This window comes from Natrix helvetica (genome assembly GCF_964273705.1).
Source record: "Natrix helvetica genome assembly, chromosome: 5".
Lineage (NCBI taxonomy): Eukaryota > Metazoa > Chordata > Lepidosauria > Squamata > Natricidae > Natrix > Natrix helvetica.
This window is the reverse complement of record NC_138551.1, coordinates 18,055,731-18,076,588: the sequence shown is the minus strand read 5'-3', so window position 1 is coordinate 18,076,588 and position 20,858 is coordinate 18,055,731. Positions and strand designations below refer to the sequence as shown.

General features: G+C 42.1%; 1 protein-coding gene across 1 annotated transcript in view; it reads left to right on the top strand.

Moving 5' to 3' along the window:
- The window catches only part of FNDC3B (fibronectin type III domain containing 3B), a 310,175-nt gene that overhangs the window by 198,435 nt on the left and 90,882 nt on the right, over nucleotides 1-20,858 (top strand). The window contains 3 exon segments of the mRNA XM_081953443.1: nucleotides 10,549-10,607; nucleotides 16,352-16,509; nucleotides 17,354-17,413. Coding sequence (XP_081809569.1) covers nucleotides 10,549-10,607; nucleotides 16,352-16,509; nucleotides 17,354-17,413 — 277 coding nt within the window.

The following is a 20,858-nucleotide window of genomic DNA, read 5'->3' as shown; positions in this document are numbered from 1 at the left end:
GGCATCTCCAGTTTTGGATGGTGCCTGATGGGATCATGTGATGGACACGTGGGTGCTAGGCAGGAACTTGAACTTACTTTTGGGTGGGGAAAACCTGGAAACAGTGAAAAACAACCTACAGGAGCTGAGTAGCCAGATTTTGGAATTTATCAGAGTAGGAGCCATATAGATCCCTGGGGAGGAGGGTATTCAAAGTGTAGGCATTGCAACAGAGAAGATGTGCTTCCTAGGACCTGATACATGACATTGTTTAATAAAAGGGACCTCAGCTAAGGCTGAGAACAGGGGTGTCAAACTCAATTTCATTGAGGGCCACCTCAGGGTTGTGTTTGGCCTCAGGGAGCCGGGGGGGGCGTGGCAAGGGTGGGCATGGCCAGCGCGATGTCTGTTTTTGGCTGCAACGGCCTCTTGCAGCCAGCAAAAATAGAGCTCGGGGGGGATGCATATGGCTTCCCTTAGCTCTGTTTTCACTGGCAGAGGCACTGTGGGCCAATCCTTCGCTGTTTCCAGGGCGGCCCCACAGACCAGATCTAAGAACCCCGTAGGCCGGATCTGGCCCTCAGGCCTTGAGTTTGACACCCCTGTTCTAGAGGTTCTGCAGTTCCCGTACCAGCAATTTGCCATTTGTTCCAGGTCTTCATCTTTGTGTAGCGTTAACCTCTGTCCTGCTCCAATATTTCTGTAAAAAGATAGATCAGTGATGGCGAACCTTTTTCTTAAGGCATGCTATAATTGTGTGTGCGTGTGATATCGCCTGCGCATGCATGCACACCCACAATTCAATGCTCCCCGCCTACCTGCATATGCGGCACAGCCTCCCCCCCACAGACGCATGCATGCATGACATGCCCCACACGGCGGGAGTTTTCCCTGTTCCCGGGCTCCGGAGGCTTTCCTGAAGCCTTGGGAGGGTGAAAACAGCCTCCCCCGGCCCTCCCGCATGCATGCCAGAGCTGACGGCTCGCATGCAGCAAATATAGCTCTGCGTGCCACCTGTGCCATAGATTCGCCATCACGGAGATAGATGTTTGGTACAGTAAGCACCAGGATGCCTTGAACAGTCCTCTAGAGCACTGTTATGCATATATAGCATTTGCTGAACAGAAATATCTGTTCGAAAACAGGCAGAGGAAAGGGGAAATGGATTTCTGGCTTTAAATGCAAAGACAAAGTTTGAAGAACCCTAGATTCTTACAGGGGACGAGCCGGGGTTATTAAAGAGGATTAGAGTATGCAGCTGCTGAGCAGATGGAATGTGTGCAATTTCAAAGCTGCATTCAGCCGTAAACCAAAATTTACACAATGCCACAATATCTATTAGCTTCTCCTTCTTTAATTAGAAGTTATGCGGCTGCTACCTGGCTGCATAATTCAGTTCACTCGGTTAAAACAATATCTAGCTATGCAACAAGCTTTTTATTGCTTTGGCTGCATTCTAACGCGGCTCGGAGTTGAAAGACTAATTTTGAAAAATTATTAATCAACTTTGCTTTCTTTTTTTTTTGATATTGAAACATGACTTGGCTAAGGCGTTCACCTTGTCTCCATCCAATAAGCTGCAGAAATAATTCCCTTTTTCTCCCCGTAAAAGTCAAGTGGCTCTTGAAGTAGGTGAACAGGGAAGCCAAGAGATTAGTCTGAACTTTTAGCTTCCCTTTCATTGCTTTTGGAAATCTGTCTTTTCAAAATTGGTATCTTAACTCTCAAAAAACCCACTGAGGGCCCGGCCCGAGAGAGTGAAATCATCCCCCTCTCTCTGAAGGCATGTTAATTATAAAAAAATGGACAATAACCCAAAACCAAACTTAATTAAATGAAAATTGGATTACAATGTTTTTCCGCAACCAACTTTCCCTTCTCATAGGTTGGACTTTGACATGGCCAATAAGAAAATTGGAAGTCCAGCTCTGCTAGAATAGAATCCAAGTTGGAGAAAGTTAGATTTTCAAAGATGGGTTAGGAAACTCCACCGCAGTTTCATTATAAGGAAAGATGAGTCTACTTTGAAGAATTACACATCAGTGCTACATTTGATCTACCCAGGGATGTCCAAACTTGGGAACTTTAAGACTTGTGGACTTCAACTCCCAGAATTCCCCAGCCAGCCATGCTGGCTGGGGAATTCTGGGAGTTGAAGTCCACAAGTCTTAAAGTTCCCAAGTTTGGACATTCCTGATCTACCCTTTGAACCTTCCCATATATTTGGACTGAACATGTGAATGCTAAGCCTTGATCTTGATCAAGGCAGCCTTGATCTTGATCAAGGCAGCCTTGATGCTAAGTCTTTATCTGCAATGCCAGCTGTAGATGGGATGCTGACCTGTGCCTACCCAGTTAAAGTCAAATTAATAGACTCAATTTAAAGCTTTATGGCTAAAAAATTTCAGGCATTATTGTAACTGCTTCATTATAGTCTTTCCCTCTTGTTCTTTTAATAAATGCTGACTTATTCCGGATATACGGTACTCTTATGACTTTCTAGGAAACTTTGTAATTAAACTGTGTAATTAAACTTTGTAAAACCTCTTTCTAGTCCAGAGTACTAAGTAGTTCTCTGTGGAATTAATTAATAGTATGCTAACCAATATGGTCTGTTGATCAAACTGTGCTGCTTATTGTCCACCTCTTTCAATTATCCGGCCTGGCTCAATCGCAATCGTAATTTTCCCATTCCTCCAAACTGTTTTTAAATTGTTCTTAAATATTAATTTTATTGGGTTTTTACAATTGGGGTATTTTAAAGCAGATTTTTAACTGTCTATTGATGTAATTTGCTTCCTCCTCCGTGTATGTATGTGTGTTGTGTATGTATGTACGTTTGGTGTTGTTATATATGTTTCATGTTATATGCTCCATTGTACGCCGCCCCGAGTCCTACTTGGAAAGGGAGCGGCTAATAAATCCAAATTTATTATTATTATTATTTTTAAAAGTAGATGGTGAAATTCACTCTTCCCCATCATTCTATGATCAGACACAATTTGTATTACCACATAGCCCATTAAAACATGTCTAATATAATAAAATGTGTCTAATAAGAAAATAAGGGCAAGTGGTCCTCACGAGCTCCATTTTCACTGGCAGAGGGTTGCAGGAGGCTCTCCCAGCCAAAAATGGAGCTCAGGAGCCCATTTTTTCTGTCAGAGGCACCACAGGCCACCACAGGCATCCCAACAAGAGTGACGTTAACCTGGCCATGCCCACCCTGGCCCCCAAGGTCAAACACAACCCTGATGTGGCCCCCCAATGAAATCGAGTTTGACACCCCTGCTCTAAAGCAGTCAAAAGAGAGAAAATGTGGTCTATGTGTTAAGGTTTAAAGGTCAAGAATGACTCAATTCCTGCTTCTGGTAGCTAAGGTGATGTAATAACAAAGAATGTTGTTATGGGGAAAAAAGCAGGAATCCCTCTCCCTCTATTTGCAGAAGCAGTGGAAAACCCTGGAAACTGTGTTGATTCTTAGGAGCCAGACCGGGGGGGGGGGGGAATCTGTTCATAAATTTGCAAAGTGAATATTGTGAGATTAGATGGTTTGGCTCAATCTTAATTATACTAGAATGATACACACCCTTGAGTTTCAATTCAGTGCGTACAAAAACGTGAAACAAGTTCCATGTTCTAAAAAGCAATGGGTTTCTGCAAAAATACATCCAATATTAGATTAACTAGTAGCTCTGACAATCAGCTGTGGCAATTAGAAATCACACAGCACAGCTGATTTTCCCACAGCCGATCTGTGCATTTTTTACGTTCCAACGATCACACAATTCACGCGGCCCAGCTGATTGTCGCACAGCTGATCATCGGAACTACCGGTTCGCCCAAACTGGTAGCATTTTTTTACGTTCTGACGATCAGCTGTGTGACAATCAGCTGGGCCGCGAGAATTGTGTGGCACAGCTATCGTCGAAACGTAAAAAATGCTACTGGTTCACGCGAGCCAGTAGTTCCAACAATCAGCTGTGCGACAATTAGCTGCTCTGTGTGATTTCTGATTGTCACATAGCTGATTGTCAGAGCTACTGGTTCGCCTGAACCGGTAGCATTTTTTACGTTCCAACGATCAGCTGTGCGACAATCAACTGTGCCACACAATTCACGCGGCCCAGCTGATTGTCGCACAGCTGATCATCGGAACTACCGGTTCACCCGAACCGGTAGCATTTTTTTACGTTCTGACGATCAGCTGTGTGACAATCAGCTGGGCCGCGAGAATTCTGTGGCACAGCGGATCGTCGAAACGTAATAAATGCTACTGGTTCAGGCAAGCCAGTAGTTCCAACAATCAGCTGTGCGACAATTAGCTGCTCTGTGCGATTTCTGATTGTCACATAGCTGATTGTCAGAGCTACTGGTTCACCCGAACCGGTAACATTTTTTTACTACCGGTTTGGCAAACAGGTCCAAACCAGTAGCATTTCACCCCTGAGTCTTTTGCTCTGCAGAACTTAGAATTTTGCTGACATAAAATAAATCAACTATTTTATTTATGGCACCATGAACAGTTCTTCTGTTTTTTTCAAACGATGCAAAATATTCTTCTCCATCAATGCATAGATGGTTTTCTCTCTCTCTAAAATTCAGGGTCTGGTTCTTGTTTAGTTGTGGCATTAATAACATGAAACCCAAAGGAGGAAAAAAAAAGCAATTCTTTCCAACATTCAGAATGTAGCCACATGATGTGGCGATTGCCAACAACTCTGATGGCTTTGAAAAGGAATTACAAATTCATGGTTAAATTCCAGTGGAATTTTTTCTAGCAATGGAAATATATTTTTTTCTGAAATCCAGAAGAGGCACTTTGCCCCTCTCCTTCAGACCCTCCTGCCAGACCTTCAGAATTTGCCACAGATGGTCCTCTGGTCCTCCAGAGCAGATGATTGTGTGTATAAAAAAGGACTGGGCGGGTGAATGGAAAACAAGGAAGACAACATACAGAAATGTGGTTGTGCAGGGCTGTTTGGGAAAGGTCAAGCTACCCCTGCTTGGGTGGGTGGTTCATCACTTATGACCACAATTAAGCCCAAAATTTCTGTTGTTAAGCAAGAACAACAAAACCCTTACGACCTTTCTTGCCACAGTTACTAAGTGGATCATTGCAGTTGTTAAGTGAATCTGGCTACTTAGCTTAGCTCAAAAGGTAACAAACAATGCTCACATGTTGGCGGGACCCTGCAATTGTCATAAATATGAGTCAGTCAATCAATCAGAATAGAGCTGGAAGGGACCTTGGAGGTCTTCTAGTCCAACCCCCTGCTGAGGCAGGAGACCCTACATCATTTTAGGTACGTGGCTGTCCCGTCTGTTCTTCAAAATTTCCAGAAATGGAGCACCTACAATTTCTGAAGGCAAGTCTTTCCACTAATTAATTGTTATCACGGTCAGGAAATTTCTCCTTAATTCCAGGTTGCTTCACTCCTTGGTTAGTTTCCATCCATTGTTTGTGTGTGTGTTTGTGTGTGTATACCAGTGTCTGAATTTTGATCACGTGTCCATGGGGCTGCTGCAATGGTCATAAGTGTGAAAAACAGCCATTGGTCACCTTTTCAGTACTCTTGTAACTTTGAACGGTCACTAAATGAACTGTTGTAAATCGAGGACTACCTATACCTGTCATCCAAACATTCGCAACAGGAAAGTTCTGAAGATCAATTGCTAAGGGACCTCTTCCTCCTCCTCCTTCTTTGTTACTTCTCTATATATTTCTTATAATTTTTTATATTTAAAAAAGGCAATTCCAACCAAACTTGGTACACAGATGACTTAGCCTCTGGAAACAAATACTGGGGGAGGGGGGGAAGACACCCCTGGTGTGTGTGTGTGTGTTCCAGCATAACTCTGGAACACCTGGGCCGTTAAGGAGAGCGAATGCGACGTCCTAGAGTGGCAATTGTTTGTGATGTCATGAGAGGAGGAAGGGAGAGCCTGGGCCATTAAGGAGAGCCAGTGCGGCATCCTAGAGTGGCAATTGTTTGTGATGTCATGAGAGGGGAAAGGGAGAGCCTGGGCCATTAAGGAGAGCCAGTGCGGCATCCTAGAGCGGCAATTGTTTGTGATGTCAGTTCTTTCGTAGCTTCCTCTGGAAAGCCACCCTCCAGTAGACCAATGGGGAAGCACCTGATGGATTTGGGGCAAAGTGCCAGGATCGTAAACAGGGCAGGAAAGAGAAGTGCATGGGAGGGGGAAGGGAGTGGGCAGGGATGATGGGCATGGGAGTAGGGGAAAGAAAGGCCCTTCTTAATGGCTCCCTGTCAGACAAACGCTTCAACGTCTTTAAATAGCTGGGCAACGCCAGGTTATCAGCTAGTATAAGATAGAACAGCTGTGAGAAAGAGGATGCTAAACAGCTAGGACTTTGGGTCTGTTCCAGCCTGCTCATTGGAATGGTTATTTTACCATTTCTGTACATCAGATTCATTTGGCGCATCCAGCAGTTCCTGAAGCCAAGGAGCTTCTAGGACAAGGAATTTTCCCATTATACCTCTGAATCACAATGCTGGGCTTGGTAGAAGGCTAAAATGTTCCTCTAATAGGTTTTCCGTTTTCCAAGAATCTGAACTTAATGAGAAGAGTTTAGCTGAAAGCCTGAAATGATTGCTCTACAAAGTACAGTGACTTTATCTTAATTAGCCTCTTAGCAAAATCCAGTCCAAGCAATGTTCACATGACTTCTCCAACTTAAGTTAGAAAGTAATCGTAGATGTTCTTTTAATTTATGCCCTGCCTTGCTGTCCAAATGACATGCAAGGAGGAAAACATGGACCTACAGCAACATAAACTGCCTTTTTAAACGTGTGTCTCTCCTAGTTTGTCCTCTGTGCCTGCCTGCCTACCCACAATCTGCCTATCTATCTATCACTGGTATCTCTATCTCTCATTTCTATTTCTATCTCTATCTCTCATCTATCACTCTCTCGCTCTCGCTCTCTCGCTCTCTCTCGCTCTCCTCTTGCCTGCCTGCCTATCTGTCTTTCTCTCTCTCTCTCTCTCTCTCTTATGTCTCTCATTTGCCTGCCTGCTGATTGATCTGTCTGTCTGTCTGTCTGTCTGTCTGTCTGTCTGTCTCTTTCTATCATATATTTATCTCTGTCATCCATCCATCATCTACTCTATCTATCTCTCTATCTCTCTATCTCTCTATCTATCTATCTACCTACCTACCTACCTACCTATCTACCTACCTATACACCTACCTACCTACACACCTACCTACCTACCTACCTACCTACCTACCTACCTACCTACCTACCTACCTATCTATCTATCTATCTATCTATCTATCTATCTATCTATCTATCTATCTATCTATCATCTAATTTAGACATCTCACTGTCTAAGGCAACCTCCAGGGAAGACAGAGAAATACATATGATACAATATTTATCTCTCTTTCATCTAACCTTATTTATGACACATAACCTTTGCACCTTTATGCAAAGTGCAGAGCAGGAGTAAGACAGAATAAACTGAAGAAATTAAAGTATAATTGAGGTAGAAAAAAAATGGACAACAGCCAGCCATTATCTAGGTCCATGTTGGTGAACCCGTGGCACACGGGCCACAGGTGGCACGCCGAGCCATTTGTCAGGGCATGTGAGGCATTGCCCTGTCAGCTCCAGCACACATGTGCATGCTGGCCAGCTGACTTCAGCCTTCGTTTTGAGCCATTTTTCTCCCTCAGGGAAGCCCACATAAAATTAGGGGTATGGCCATGCCCACGCATGACCCGCCCTGCACTCCCTCCACTTTTGGCACATGATGGGGAAAAGGTTAGCCATCACTGATCTAGGCTATATCAATACCATTCGCTTATACCTCATCATAGCTTTTAATGCTTGAAAACTATCCTACCTTTCACCCAATCCATGCATAGCATCAGACACTGCTTTTTATTCTTTAAACTTTTCATTTTTGTTCTTAAAGATCTCAGGTCTCTTTAACCATGATTTTCACAGTCTTCCTGTTATTCTTGACCCATTGACTCTTCCTTCTTACATTCGTTTTGTAACTAAGTCCTCATTCATTCTTTTTCCATGACCAAACCAACTGGAAGTACTTATAATGGTTGTTCATTCTTGTATTCAGTCCTTCACCACATCTTCTTTCCTGACTTTCTATCTATATTTGATGACATGAACAAGGAGAGCTAGTCCTTGATTTATGACCACAATTGGGATTGGGATTTCTGTTGTAAGTCATTGCAGTCAAAAGTTGAGTCAGACCCCATTTTGCTCCCATTTAGCAAAATTAAGCAAACACGGTTTCCCAATGGCCGTTTTTGCTGAAAATCAGCAAAACAGGTCACAAATCACAACCATGTTTGCAGAATGTTGAAACCAGTCTTAAAAGCAAGGTGGCTGTTGAGTGCCCAAATTGTGATCATGTGTCCAGGAGGTGGTACGATGGTTATAAGTACAAGTTGTAAGTGATTTTTGCAAGGTCGTTATAAGGAGAGGGTTGGTAGTTTTACTTTTCTGGGCATTTATATCTCGGAGGACCTCTCATGGACTATGAATGCTAACATGCTTGCGAAGAAGGCACAGAAGAGGCTCTGCTTTCTGAGAATGCTCAGGAAGATAAATCTATCTCAGCATCTACTTCTGTCCTACTATCGCAGCACTATAGAGAGTGTCCTGACATATGGAATTCTTGCATGGTATGGGAGCAGCTCTGCAGCTAACAAAAAAGCTCTACAGAGAATCATTAAAACTGCCCAGAAGATCATCGGGCTCCAGCTACCAGCCCTGGACGACATCTTCGCATCTCGCTGTTTGAGGAAGTGGCACAACATCTCAGAAACTCCTCCCATCCTGCTTACAATCTTTTTTGGACTGTTGCCTTCTAGCAGCAGATACAGAACAATTAAAACTCAGACCACACATCTTCTGAATAGTTTTTATCCCAGGGCTATAAGTGCACTCAACAATGAACTAAAGGGCCACCATCAATGAGCTGTTGGACAGCATTACTTGGTCTGTTGTGTGGATGCTTGGGTGGTTTAGGGGCGGGGAATTTTTAGTATGTGTTTGTGTGTGGATTGTCATGTGTTTTGGGCCTGGTCTCTGGGTGAATTTCATTGTATGGGTCTACTGTGTATATACGTGCAATGACAATAAAGTATTATTCTTACTTTGTATCATTATTAAATGAACGATCCTGAGTCAAGAATTATCTGTATCCCATTCCCACTTTTCTCTTTTAACGTACATCCTTCCTTATTACCCGTTTCTTACCTCCACATAATAGTGTGAGCAGAAGCATGGCTTTTAGACACAACGTCATTTATTTCAACCAACATTAATTCCTCAAGGCAGATCATATAATACTTCCTGCTAGGATTTACCCATGTTTAAAATGTTGCCATCCATTTTCCTACGTTTAATAAACATTACACCAGCATGCTTCCTAGTTATGTTTAATAATTATGTATGATTTGGAATTTTCTAGGGGAAAAAAAAACCCTTTTCTTCCATCATTAATATATTAATTTTCAGACCCATGCTCCTTGCTTTCTAATTCAGTGCAAATTATTTGGGTTCTCAGACAACCCAACAATATCATCTGCACACAAAAACATAAATATGTTCACATTTCCAACTCAGCATATCTCTGCCAGTGCAATGAGCATTCTGTATCTATTTATCCATAAGTACTTTATGTAACCAAGAGGATATCAAACATCCTTGTTTAACTGTTTGCTCAATGAATTACTTGCTAAGCATTCCATTTATCCAGTGGTGTGATCCTACCGGTTTAACAACTGGTTTGGTAATTGCACGCTGTGCGGACATGCACAGTTTGGAAAAAACTCGACTTCCGCATTACTGCTGGAGCAGTGGTAGGTTGCAGATTCGTCTTGGTGCTTCTGTGAGCCTCCGTGACGCTCCAGCTGCTCAGCAGAGCGTCGCGCAGGTTCTGTGCGCAGAAGCACCGAAGTCGTAAAAGGACAGTAAGAACCGAGGGTGGGCAGGTGGGCCCTCCAGAGCACCATACCAGAACAGTATCTGGTGCTCCGGGCTGGCTCCGGTACGCCCATATCAGGGCGTACCGCCTGCAACCCACCACTATGCTGGGGAGGAAAACAGCTGAAGCGTGGCGATCCTCTCTGCTACGCGACTCAGCTGTGACGATATAGTTCTGTATAACGCAAGGGCAGGTGGGTGGGCCCACTTGATCGTGGGAGCGAACCAGTTCGCTCCCAGCTGATTGTCAGAGCTACTGGTTCTCCCTAATTGGTCCAAACCGATAGAATCCCACCCCTGCATTTATCCAAAAATTCCTCAGTTACAACACCCAGGATCCCTTACTGTAGTTCACATTTGATAAGACTTGTATTTCACCAACTTCTGCTTCTTCATCTCTAAGCACATGGTTGCTAAACCCATGCTAATTTGTTTATAGCCCAACTCTGATTACCGGTGGTGAGAACATTTAGCATGCACTGCCTCAAACACACAAATCTTATGTAGAAATTGGTTAGACCTCATTGCCCCTGAAGGTAATGTATAACTCACCTGTCTCCCTCTTTTTCTTTCTCTCTTGCAATAGAATGTGACACAGAAACAAAGAAGGTGCAAGATGTTCTCTCTGGAATTGAGAAACCACAGGTATGTGACAGACTATCTTAACCCAAAGAAGCAACATTAAAGATTAGCTCTATATTATGTCAAACTATTATAAGAACCAGTATGTTTTATTTGCATTTTATTTAATTGGTCTTATCATTATAAATACTAGGTTCCTAGTATACTACCATGTTTCCCCAAAATTAAGACAGGGTCTTATTTTCTTTTGACCCCTGAAATAAGCACTTTGCCTTATTTTCGGGTAGATCTTATTTTTGAGGTGCAGGAGGCGGCGAGTGTGGTCACCTCATGGCTGCTGCTGCGTTGCAATATTTTCGGGGAGGGTTTATTTTCAGGGGAGGTCTTATTTTAGCATATGCACTCAAAAGCCTGATTGGGCTTATTATCTGGGGAGGTCCTATTTTTGGGAAAACAGGGTAGTCAAAAGGATTACATGCCACACTACGAATTATAACATATATTTGTTATGGTCTGGCTTCACATATGCTAAGCGATCTCTTCTTTCCTCACCCTGTTTTAGTTTAGCACATCAAAAGAACTGAGTTAGCTGGTGAAGTGCTTCAGATCTTATTCCCAGGGACTTCTCTGCAACTCTTTAAAGCAGCTTTGTCTTTTCCAAGAATCACACAGTTACTTTTAAGGGTTTTAATGTCACCTTAGCTCCCTGCAAGCTTTAGAAACTGCCCCAGAGGTGGGTTGCTCCCAGTTCGGCCGAACCGGTAATGGAATACAGGCCTGGGACGCAGAACCTGGGGCAGCAACCAGGCCTGCCACAGCTCCGAATCGGTTCCCTCGCCATTGCTGGGCCGCCTCCATTTTGGTTTTCAGTAACTGCGTGTGTGCAGTTCACTGTAAATTATTCTGCACATGCACGAAGAACAATTTACATTGAACAGCGCACGTCTGGCATGCGCGCAGGTTGTGAACCAGTAGTAAAACTGGCAGGAACCCACCTCTGAACTGCCCCAAAGGTGCTTTTTCAGGAGGCAACTGGACTTTCTGATTTTTCTTTGAAGATGGTTCGCTTCTCATCCAAGAAGCTTCTTCAGAGCTTCAGAGCTACCCTAGCCGTTAAACCTGACTGTATCTTCCATCTCATTACCCATATTCTGCACATGTGAACTCAGAGCAAATACCTTTTAATAATTAATTTTAAACCAACAAGCAGCCCTGATTTCAAATTCCTGGTCCATGGTGGCTGATCCAGCATTGCTACAACCTGCTGAAATATAGAAGAGCATGTGATTAATGAATTAGGTAGAGAGAGTGTAATCGTTCTCACCGACCAGCTCCAGTGGTACTTCAGAATAGTTTTCTCTGCTTCTGAACTCATGTGCGACTTCTGGTTGTTTTTCAAAAAAAATGCCCATTTAAAACCCTGACCCCCATCCCAAAAGTGGGTTGCAACTCAAAGCAGCAAAGACCAACCAAGAAGGTAGTCCTAGAATTATTTTTGCTAGATTCGCTCAGCCTCAACAACCATTACAATTGCTAAGCTGACATCACCCTGATTCCTTATCTGAAACTGTTTATTGCTACAGCCACTGCTACAGTCAGACGGTGAGTCATATGCCTTTTCAAAACAAGTGGATGTATAGAAACAGATCCCATAAATAAGTAAAACATCATCTCTGGCGTTCCTCGTGTTTTGCTTCTAACTTTCTTTTCACGCGTGGGGTGTTCGAAGATCATGTAGGAAAATAACCTAATGAAAAGCATTTACCAGCATTCATTTGTGATGATTTGTATGCTTTACGTGTGACTGTTGTAACCTGAGGAGGAGGAGGTGTGGGTGTCTGGGTCACTGTCAAGGCAAGCTGAGAGCTCCAAGGGGGAAGGGGGATGGAGGTGGCAGAGAGAGAGAGACAGAGGTGGAGTCTGGGCCATCCATCAGCCCTCAGATGGAGAGTCAACAGACCCCAGGTCTGGAGGTGGCTGATGAGGAAGAGGAGGGTCCAAGGCCTGACATGCGGATACACAAAAGGCAGAGGAGAGGAGAGCAGTGGAAATCTGTGGGCTGATCCTTGGGAAGGAAGAGCTACTGCTACTAGCGAAGCCCCACCTGGAGATAAAAGGCAGGGGGCAGAGATGAATAGATGTGGCAGACAACTATTCATTTCCCTGCTGGACAGACTTTTTAGCCTGCATTGAGAGACAAACTTTTTGCTGTGGCTGCTGGTGCTCCTAATAAAGGAATCATGTCGTGTTTGGGGAGCTGGGTCAGAACAGGGACTCCATCACACATGTAAGTGATAAGTCCACGTGTATTTCAAGCTATAATAACTTTTATTCTGCCAGAGGATAGTGTGCAAAACCTTAACTGAGAACCATGGCCAGGATAGGCTGAAAGTCTCATTGATGATTTACTTTATTATTAGTCATACAATTCAGATAAAGGGAACATTGGTAGGCCTCCATGGCATGGGACCAGAGGTGGATTCCTACCAGTTCAGCCCAGTTCGTCTGAGTAGGTAGTAACTCGGCCTGCCACGCCCCCCGAACTGGTTCTATCAGCGGTGGCGCCATCTTGATTTTCGTTTTCTGTGCAGAACAGTCTTCATTGCAGAAATTTAATGTTTCCCTTTTCTAACCTGCGCGTGGGCAGACCTTTTTAAGTGCAAATGTGCATGCATGCAAAAAAAAATTTTTTTGAGTGCAAAACCAGCAGTAATGCCAGCAGCAACCCACCCCTGCATGGGACCAGATTATCTGAGGGGCTGCCTCTCCCCAATGACATAGGTCAGGCAGAAGAGACACGTTACAGGCCCCCTCTATTAAGGAATACAGTTAGTCCTCAATTTATGACCAGCCTTACTTCCCTTTGGCTCTGAAAGCACTGCCAACTTGCTAGTATGGAAATGTTTGGGGAATAGGACCAGGGTGCTGAGAATAGGGGAATTTGGAAGATCAACACTTCTAGTGGATGCCAAATAGGAGAAAGTTGTTTTGCAATATGACTTAAACCACGTAAGGGTTTTTTAAAAGGATGAAACCGATTAAACAAATTACTGTCAAAATTGAATGCAACGTTTCTTTTACTTTCTCATTGACTTGAATGCAGAATGCAGCAAAAAACCTGTCAATCACTATGTAGTCCAGGCCTTGAATTAACAGGCATTTTGGAAGTGTTTCGTGGAAGATTTAAAGTAGTATTTTAACTTGAAAGATGTTTTATTCTTTGACAGGCACATACACACAGAACGAGCTGTCATCTGCTTGCATAATTGAAAACAGACTGTTTTGCTGGGTAGTGTACTAACTAGTAATAATTAATGTGCAGAACTAAATAACACGTACAGCCACATAAATAAAATGTTCCTTTGGACATTCTACTTGCATTTGATTCTGTGTAGCAAGAAATCTTTCTCATAACTTAAAAGCAAGCTTACAAAACAAAATTAAGCAGCTTATAATTTTACACAAAAATGTAGATCTCTCTCTCTCTCATTTCGGCTGCCCTTTCCTTGTATGTTTTCAATGAATATTTACAATAGACAAATGACCTTTGAGAATAGATTGTGTGCATCAGAAACATATCTCATACATACTAGTTGTTCCCCCCAGTTCCAATGAATGGGGGTATTTCTTAGCTAGCATACAAATAGACACATCAAGTTATACATAGTATGCAAGTTATACATATTCTACAAGTGGGGGTGAAATTCAGCAGGTTGTGACAGATTCTGGAGAACCGGTAGTGGAAATTTTGAGTAGTTTGGAGAACCGGCAAATGCCACATCTGGATGGCCCCAGAGTGGGGTGGGAATGGAGATTTTGCAGTATCCTTCCCCTGCCACGCCCATCAAGCCACACCACACCCGCCAAGCCACACCCACAGAACCAGTAGTTAAAAAATTATGAATTTCACCACTGTCTACAAGGCTTCGTGTCACTATGTTGGACAATCGGAAGATCTGTGGGGAATTTTGGAAAATGAACATATTCAATTGTTCTTTCCAGAGAAAACTATAACCAGGAATTAGACATCAGTGCAATCCCCTCTAAAGCCTTCCTGGTGGAGAGCTTAGACCAGAGGTGTCAAACACAAGACCCGGGGGCCGGATCCGTCCCATAGGGTGCTTAGATCTGGCCCGCCTGTGGTGCCTCTGCCAGCGAAAACAGAGCTCACAAGGGCAGTGGGTAGCCCTCCTGAGCTCCATTTTCACTGGCACAGGGTTGCAGGAGGCTGTTGCAGGGGAAAATGGCGCTCGGGAGCCCGTTTTCTCTGGCAAAGAGCTCAGGCCACCACAGGTATCCCCGACACGAGTAATGTTGAGATGTCCACACCCACCCCAGTCCCCCAAGGTCAAACACAACTTTGATGCGGCCCTCAATGAAATCGAGTTTGACACCCCTGGCTTAGACTGACTAAAAGCCGAGATGGATCACTGTTTTTAAGAGCTTGGCCAAACAACCTTTTCCTACTGCATTGCATCTTCAGGAAACCAAATCTTAGTAACACAATCTGTTTAGCATTTAGCCTGGTCTTCTCTCTCCATTTTCCATATTTACTTCTACTGTACAGATAAGAAGACTATTCACTTTACTCTTTGGGTTTTTTCCAAATTATTAAAGTTCACGAAAGGATAAAATGTTTTGATTTTTTTTTTTTGTTTGGCCATATGTTCTACATAGCTACGTGTGTCCTAGCTGATGCTCATAAAAGAAAGAAAGCATTCCAATTTAACATTGGCTAGCTATGGTACATTAAGTTCCAAATCCCTGTGTGAATTTATGCAAAACAGTTATGCAACCATATGTCCATAATAAAAGAATTGGGAAAAGGCCCTTTCTCCTTAGCTGTACTGCTTTATGACCTCGTGCCAGAAATCCGATTCAGATGTCCGTTTGTCCTCATATTCCCCCCCCCTCTTTTTTTTTTAGTTCATAAAATCCTTAATTGAGGTCAAATATGGTACATTCACTGTAAATATCTTTCTTCTTGGCTACCATTATAGTCCTTTGGTATAACTGAGGCAGTTTAATTGCATCATCTGATCTAATCTGAGATTACATGATATTTCTACAGATGCCTGGCTCAATTTAACGGCCCTCTAAATTAGTCCAAGTGCTCAAACCAATCAGTGTTAGAATGTTACATAAATTCAAAAAAAAAGTGTTGAAACTACACAAACTCTTCCACCGGCTTATAAACTGAAAGAAGCTGTTTTGAATTTGAAAGGGTTTCTTTGCAAAAGAAAAGAATCTAAGCAAGATCATAATAGAATTTTAAATGTTTAACGTGATATGTGTTTTGATTCAGTATGAATGGAAGTATAATGATAATTCATAACTTTGTGGTCCTTGATGCTCTCTAAACTTGGTTTTCTTGCAGACGTTTCATTATCCAGCTAGGGAACAACATCAGAACTGTCCCAAAGGTGCTTTTTCAAGAGGCAACTGGGTTTCTAGTTTGGAAGACGTTTCGTTTCTCATCTAAGAAGCGTCTTCAAAGCTGAAGAAGCATCTTGGATGAGAAGTGAAATGTCTTCAAAGAAAACCACGAAAGTCCAGTTGCCTCTTGAAAAAAAACACCTTTGGGGCAACCATGACCTGGATGACTGAGAATCTCCGTAGATATTTAGCTACTACTGTATTGACAATGTTACCTAGAGCACCAAGGATCCCACAGTTAACCCTGAGCTACAAGTATTGTATTCAATTGGTAGTTCATAATTTTTCTGACTCCCCAACTATAGGCGCTCCAAAATATCAATCTGCCTCTTGGCATGAAAACTAACCTCATCCTGTTTTTATCTCCCAAGGTGTCAAACATTCAAGCTAGAACAGTTTCGCTCACTTGGTCTCCTCCAAATGGTCTTTCAAGTGAAGATAGACTCAGCAATGGTTTGCCTTATACTTGTACTTACGAAGTTGCCTTATCAGACAAAGGGAGGGATGGAAAATACAAAACAATCTACAGGTAAAATTCTGCATGTGCACGACCTTAAGGTGTCACATTTTCTTTTTTGAAGCAGCAAGGCATGGAAGCAAATCCACAAGCGTTTTTCTAGAGTTGAGTACCATTTCATTATCAAAATGAAAGGTCGGCAGTTTGGCGGTTCGAATCCCTAGCACCGCGTAACGGAGTGAACTCCTGTTATTTGTCCCAGCTTCTGCCAACCTAGCAGTTCGAAAGCATGTAAAAATGCAAGTAGAAAAATGGGGATCCCCTTTGGTGGGAAGGTAACAGCGTTCCGTGCGCCTTCGGCGTTTGGTCATGCAAGCCACATGACCACGGAGACATCTTTGGACAGCGCTGGCTCTTCAGCTTTGAAATGGAGATGAGCAGCAACCCCTAGAGTCGGGAACGACTAGCACATATGTGCGAGAGGAACCTTTACCTAGAATACCAATAGGTGAAACAAGAGGCGAAAATCTTTTAGATTTCTAACTCCCTCCTTTTGTGCACCTCTTTATTACAATATTAATAAATGTTTAGGTCTACTAGAAACCAAAATGATTATGTTTACCATGCTATGTGATCTATGCATGCAAATTCTTGTTCCAATTTGGTTTGGATTAGGGTAAAACTTCTGTTGTGAATATTTGTTAATTTTCCCATAGTTGCATGTTTCCTATCAAATATTGTTGGGATTGTATTTTTCTTTTGGTATTGGGCAAAAATTATTGTCATTACTGAGGTCATGTATATAATTGGAATATATTGGATGGGATCTTAATATATAGGGCATATTTGCTGAATAATTCAGTATTGCACTTTTTATTTTGTTTGTTTGTTTGTTACAACTCTGTCTCTTTTCCAGTGGTGAAGAATTGGAATACAAATTGAAAGATCTTAGGCCTGCAACAGAATATCATGTCAGGTGAGACTTCACAACTTAATACATTTCATTCTAGATACCATAATAGACATTCCAAAATTGATGTGTTCTGGCAAATGCTGACAACAGTAACAATGCATGAATGTTTTAAAATAAGCATGTTTTTCACTTTGGGGATTTAGCCAAGTGAATGCTGACTAATGTCCCAAACTGACTATCAGCTTTCAGTAATGTGTCATAGAAGGGGTTGGGTTTTTTAGCTTTTCACAAAATTTTCTAGGCTTGTCAATATTCACAAGACTTAACAGAGCATGGAACTTTTTAGAACATGTTGGTAAAGTAGTGTTGTGGCACACCAGCAGAGCTGGCAGCAGATTCGGAGAGTGAGGAGATTGGGGAGGAACATGGGCCAGTCCTGGAGTCTGAGGAAGGCTCTGATGAGGGCTCTGTGTCAGAGGCAGAGAGGGGGCCAGGGCCATATTCCAGTTATCAGATGCCTTCAGAGTCAGACATCAGTGAAGCAGACAAACAGCTGGAGCCTGTTCCCAGTATGCGCATGCGAAGAGTTCCCAGACAAAGGGAACAGCTAAAGAACGGGGGTCGACTTGGGAGTAAGGCCAAAGGTGGATGTTGAATGGCCCCTCCCAGAGGAAATAAAAGAGGAGCGAAAAGGGAGTGGAGTTTGCAGGAGACAATTAGTTTGCTTAATTGGTTTGTTACTCTCCGAGACTCCTTACCAAGTTTTGCAGATATCAGCCTGGCAGCTCTCCAAGACAGATAAGGTCTGTGACTGTAAATCCCCCCTTGAAAGACTTTGCTGGATGTGAATGAGCAGAATTCACAGTAACTTAATAAAAGGGATTTTATCAGGACAAGGAGTTTGCTTTATGCTCTTGGGAAACCTAGGTCAGAACAAGTAGATAAAATTAAGGCTGCGAAAATGCTGTGTATTTTTAAAATTACATTGGACAAGGACTGGTGATTCTCTTTGCCAGCTGTTCATTTTTAAAATTTCTGATGATTCCTAAATCTCAGGTTAAATTTTTAGAATGGGTGTTTATATGATTCTCAGATGCATTACAAGAAAATTTGGCAACCTGAAGCCTCCATGCAGTCATTGGCCTTATTCTTGCCAGCTGAAGCAACCATGACCATTGATTTATTTATTAGATTTATATCATATTAATTTATCATTGTTTTTCTAATTGCTGTAAAACCCTTAAGTTTCCATCATCCCCAACTCTACAATCTCAAAAGGAATTGCCTTTAAAAGACTGGATTCAAACTTTTCAAGATTTTTAAATATTTTCTACCTGACTTGAAAACAAGGAAGTTTTCTCTCTGTGTCCTGAATGCTTTTGCATCTAAGCACACTGGATGTAATTCCTCACAAACAGGAAGAGTTTGTCAGTATTACTGGAAATAAGAATAAAGTCATTAGAATCAGTGTTACTAGATGGTATTCTAAAAACAGAAGAAATCGTTCAGTTTCCCTTTGTAAGACACTGAACAAGAATGACATTTTGTATCTACGACCACGAAATAATTCAGCTTTTCACATTTGACTAGTGGCTTAATCATGCCAGCCATTTCAGGAGGATGAAAGAAATAAATAGAAAATCTGTTATGGAACATTCGCTATAGATAAACATGCCAGAGTGAATAATCACAGAAGCTGAGAATTGTGGGATGGATCTAGACTTAGACTCAGTTAAATTAAGAGGACCTAAATTTGTAAACATCTTAGCTCCATTGGTTTCTAATGAACCGCTCTGAGCAGGGATGTTAAACTCAAAGGCCTGCAGGCCGTTTAGAACTGGCCCATGGGGCCACCCTGGAAACAGTGAAGGACCGGCCTGTGGTGCCTCGCAGGCGGCCCTCCTGCAAGGCAGGAGGGGGGCCTGTGGGCCCTGAGTGCTCTGCCAGCGAAAATGGGCTCCCGAGATCTGTTTTCGCTGGCAGAGGGTTGCAACGCCGTCACAGCCGAAAACGGAGCTCGTGAGCCCATTTTCGCTGGCAGAGCGCTCAGGGCCTCACAGGCGCCCCCAACACGAGTGACATTGAGCTGGCTATTCCCACCAGGGCCACGCCCACCCCTAGGCCAAAAACAACCCTGATGCGGCCCTCAATGAAATCGAGTTTGACACCCCTGACTCTTGAGTATTGTGCCAGACCGAGGAACAAATTTCTGAATTTCTCTTTATAATCAGAAACTCCCTTCTGACTACAAATAGTCATCCAAACCCAGGACTATATTTCTGAATTTTAAAAAGAAATTTACGCTAGCCAGTCACCGTAACAAAGATCATTTGAACTCCCGTTCATGCTTCTGAGAAAGTTTGCTGCTTTGTTTTTATTTTTTATTTTGTTTCATATATTATTTCATTTTGTATTCACATATCAATAATAAAGGTGGTTGTCAGGTATAAAAAAAAGAAAGTGGGGTCCCATCCAAACACTCACCAAGGACAGTCCTGCTTAACCTGTGAGACTAGCCAAATGCTGCCGTCTGCTGAAGTTTTTTTTTTTGTTTTTTTATGAAATTATCCAGCAGATAAAATAATTTTATTATTACCCTAAATTATGAAAACGGAGTTTATATCAAGGCAAGCCATTAAAGTACACAAAGATCAGGATGTTATTTTAGGTCTAGATTGCAGTCATTAATAATTGGATGTTGTTTTGCAGGGATAAACTGTTCTGGGAAATACATCTTTATATTTTGTTCCAATGCAAGTAAGCAGGCCATTCACATCTATCATAAGTACAAAACCGCCAATGAACAACAAAAACAAAAAAAAATTACAAATTAAAACTTAAGACAAAGAATAAAAAGCAAAAGCAATGAGAAGAAAATGGGAAGTTATATGTAAACATTTCACCTATATGTCAAGTATTTAACAATATCAAAAGATAAATCAGAAGAAAAAATCAGACTCCTCAATTTTTTTTACATAAGCATCAGAAAAAAAAATCTGACATCCATTATTTCAAATAATATCTTATTTTATTCTATGAACTTGAAATAGAATCTTTTGATTAAACGATTTCAGTCTTAAATCTGATGAAAACTTAGTCTTTAAAATTTGCTCCCATAGGTGTGAAATGATTTCAACTTTTAAAACATTTAACATTTGATACAAATAGGATGTGGGTGTGATTTCAAATATGAACTTAATCAGAAATAAAAGAATATTTGGACCTTAAAAGCAGCTAAGGCGTCTGGTCCAAATTGAGTTGTCAAGACAGGACACTTGAGTTCATTTTATTGCTACTGTTGTTAATTAGGCAAACAACATTATATGTGAGATTAAAAGACAGCCTTCAAATAACAATTACAGAGCAATTGGTTTAAAGTAATTATTCTGGATTCCACCCATAACATCTTGTCATCTATTTTTAAGATAGAATTCTTCCATAAGATTAAATATGTAAGAGGCTCATCATAAAAATCTTAATTTACAAACCCAAAATCTAGCTGCTATCA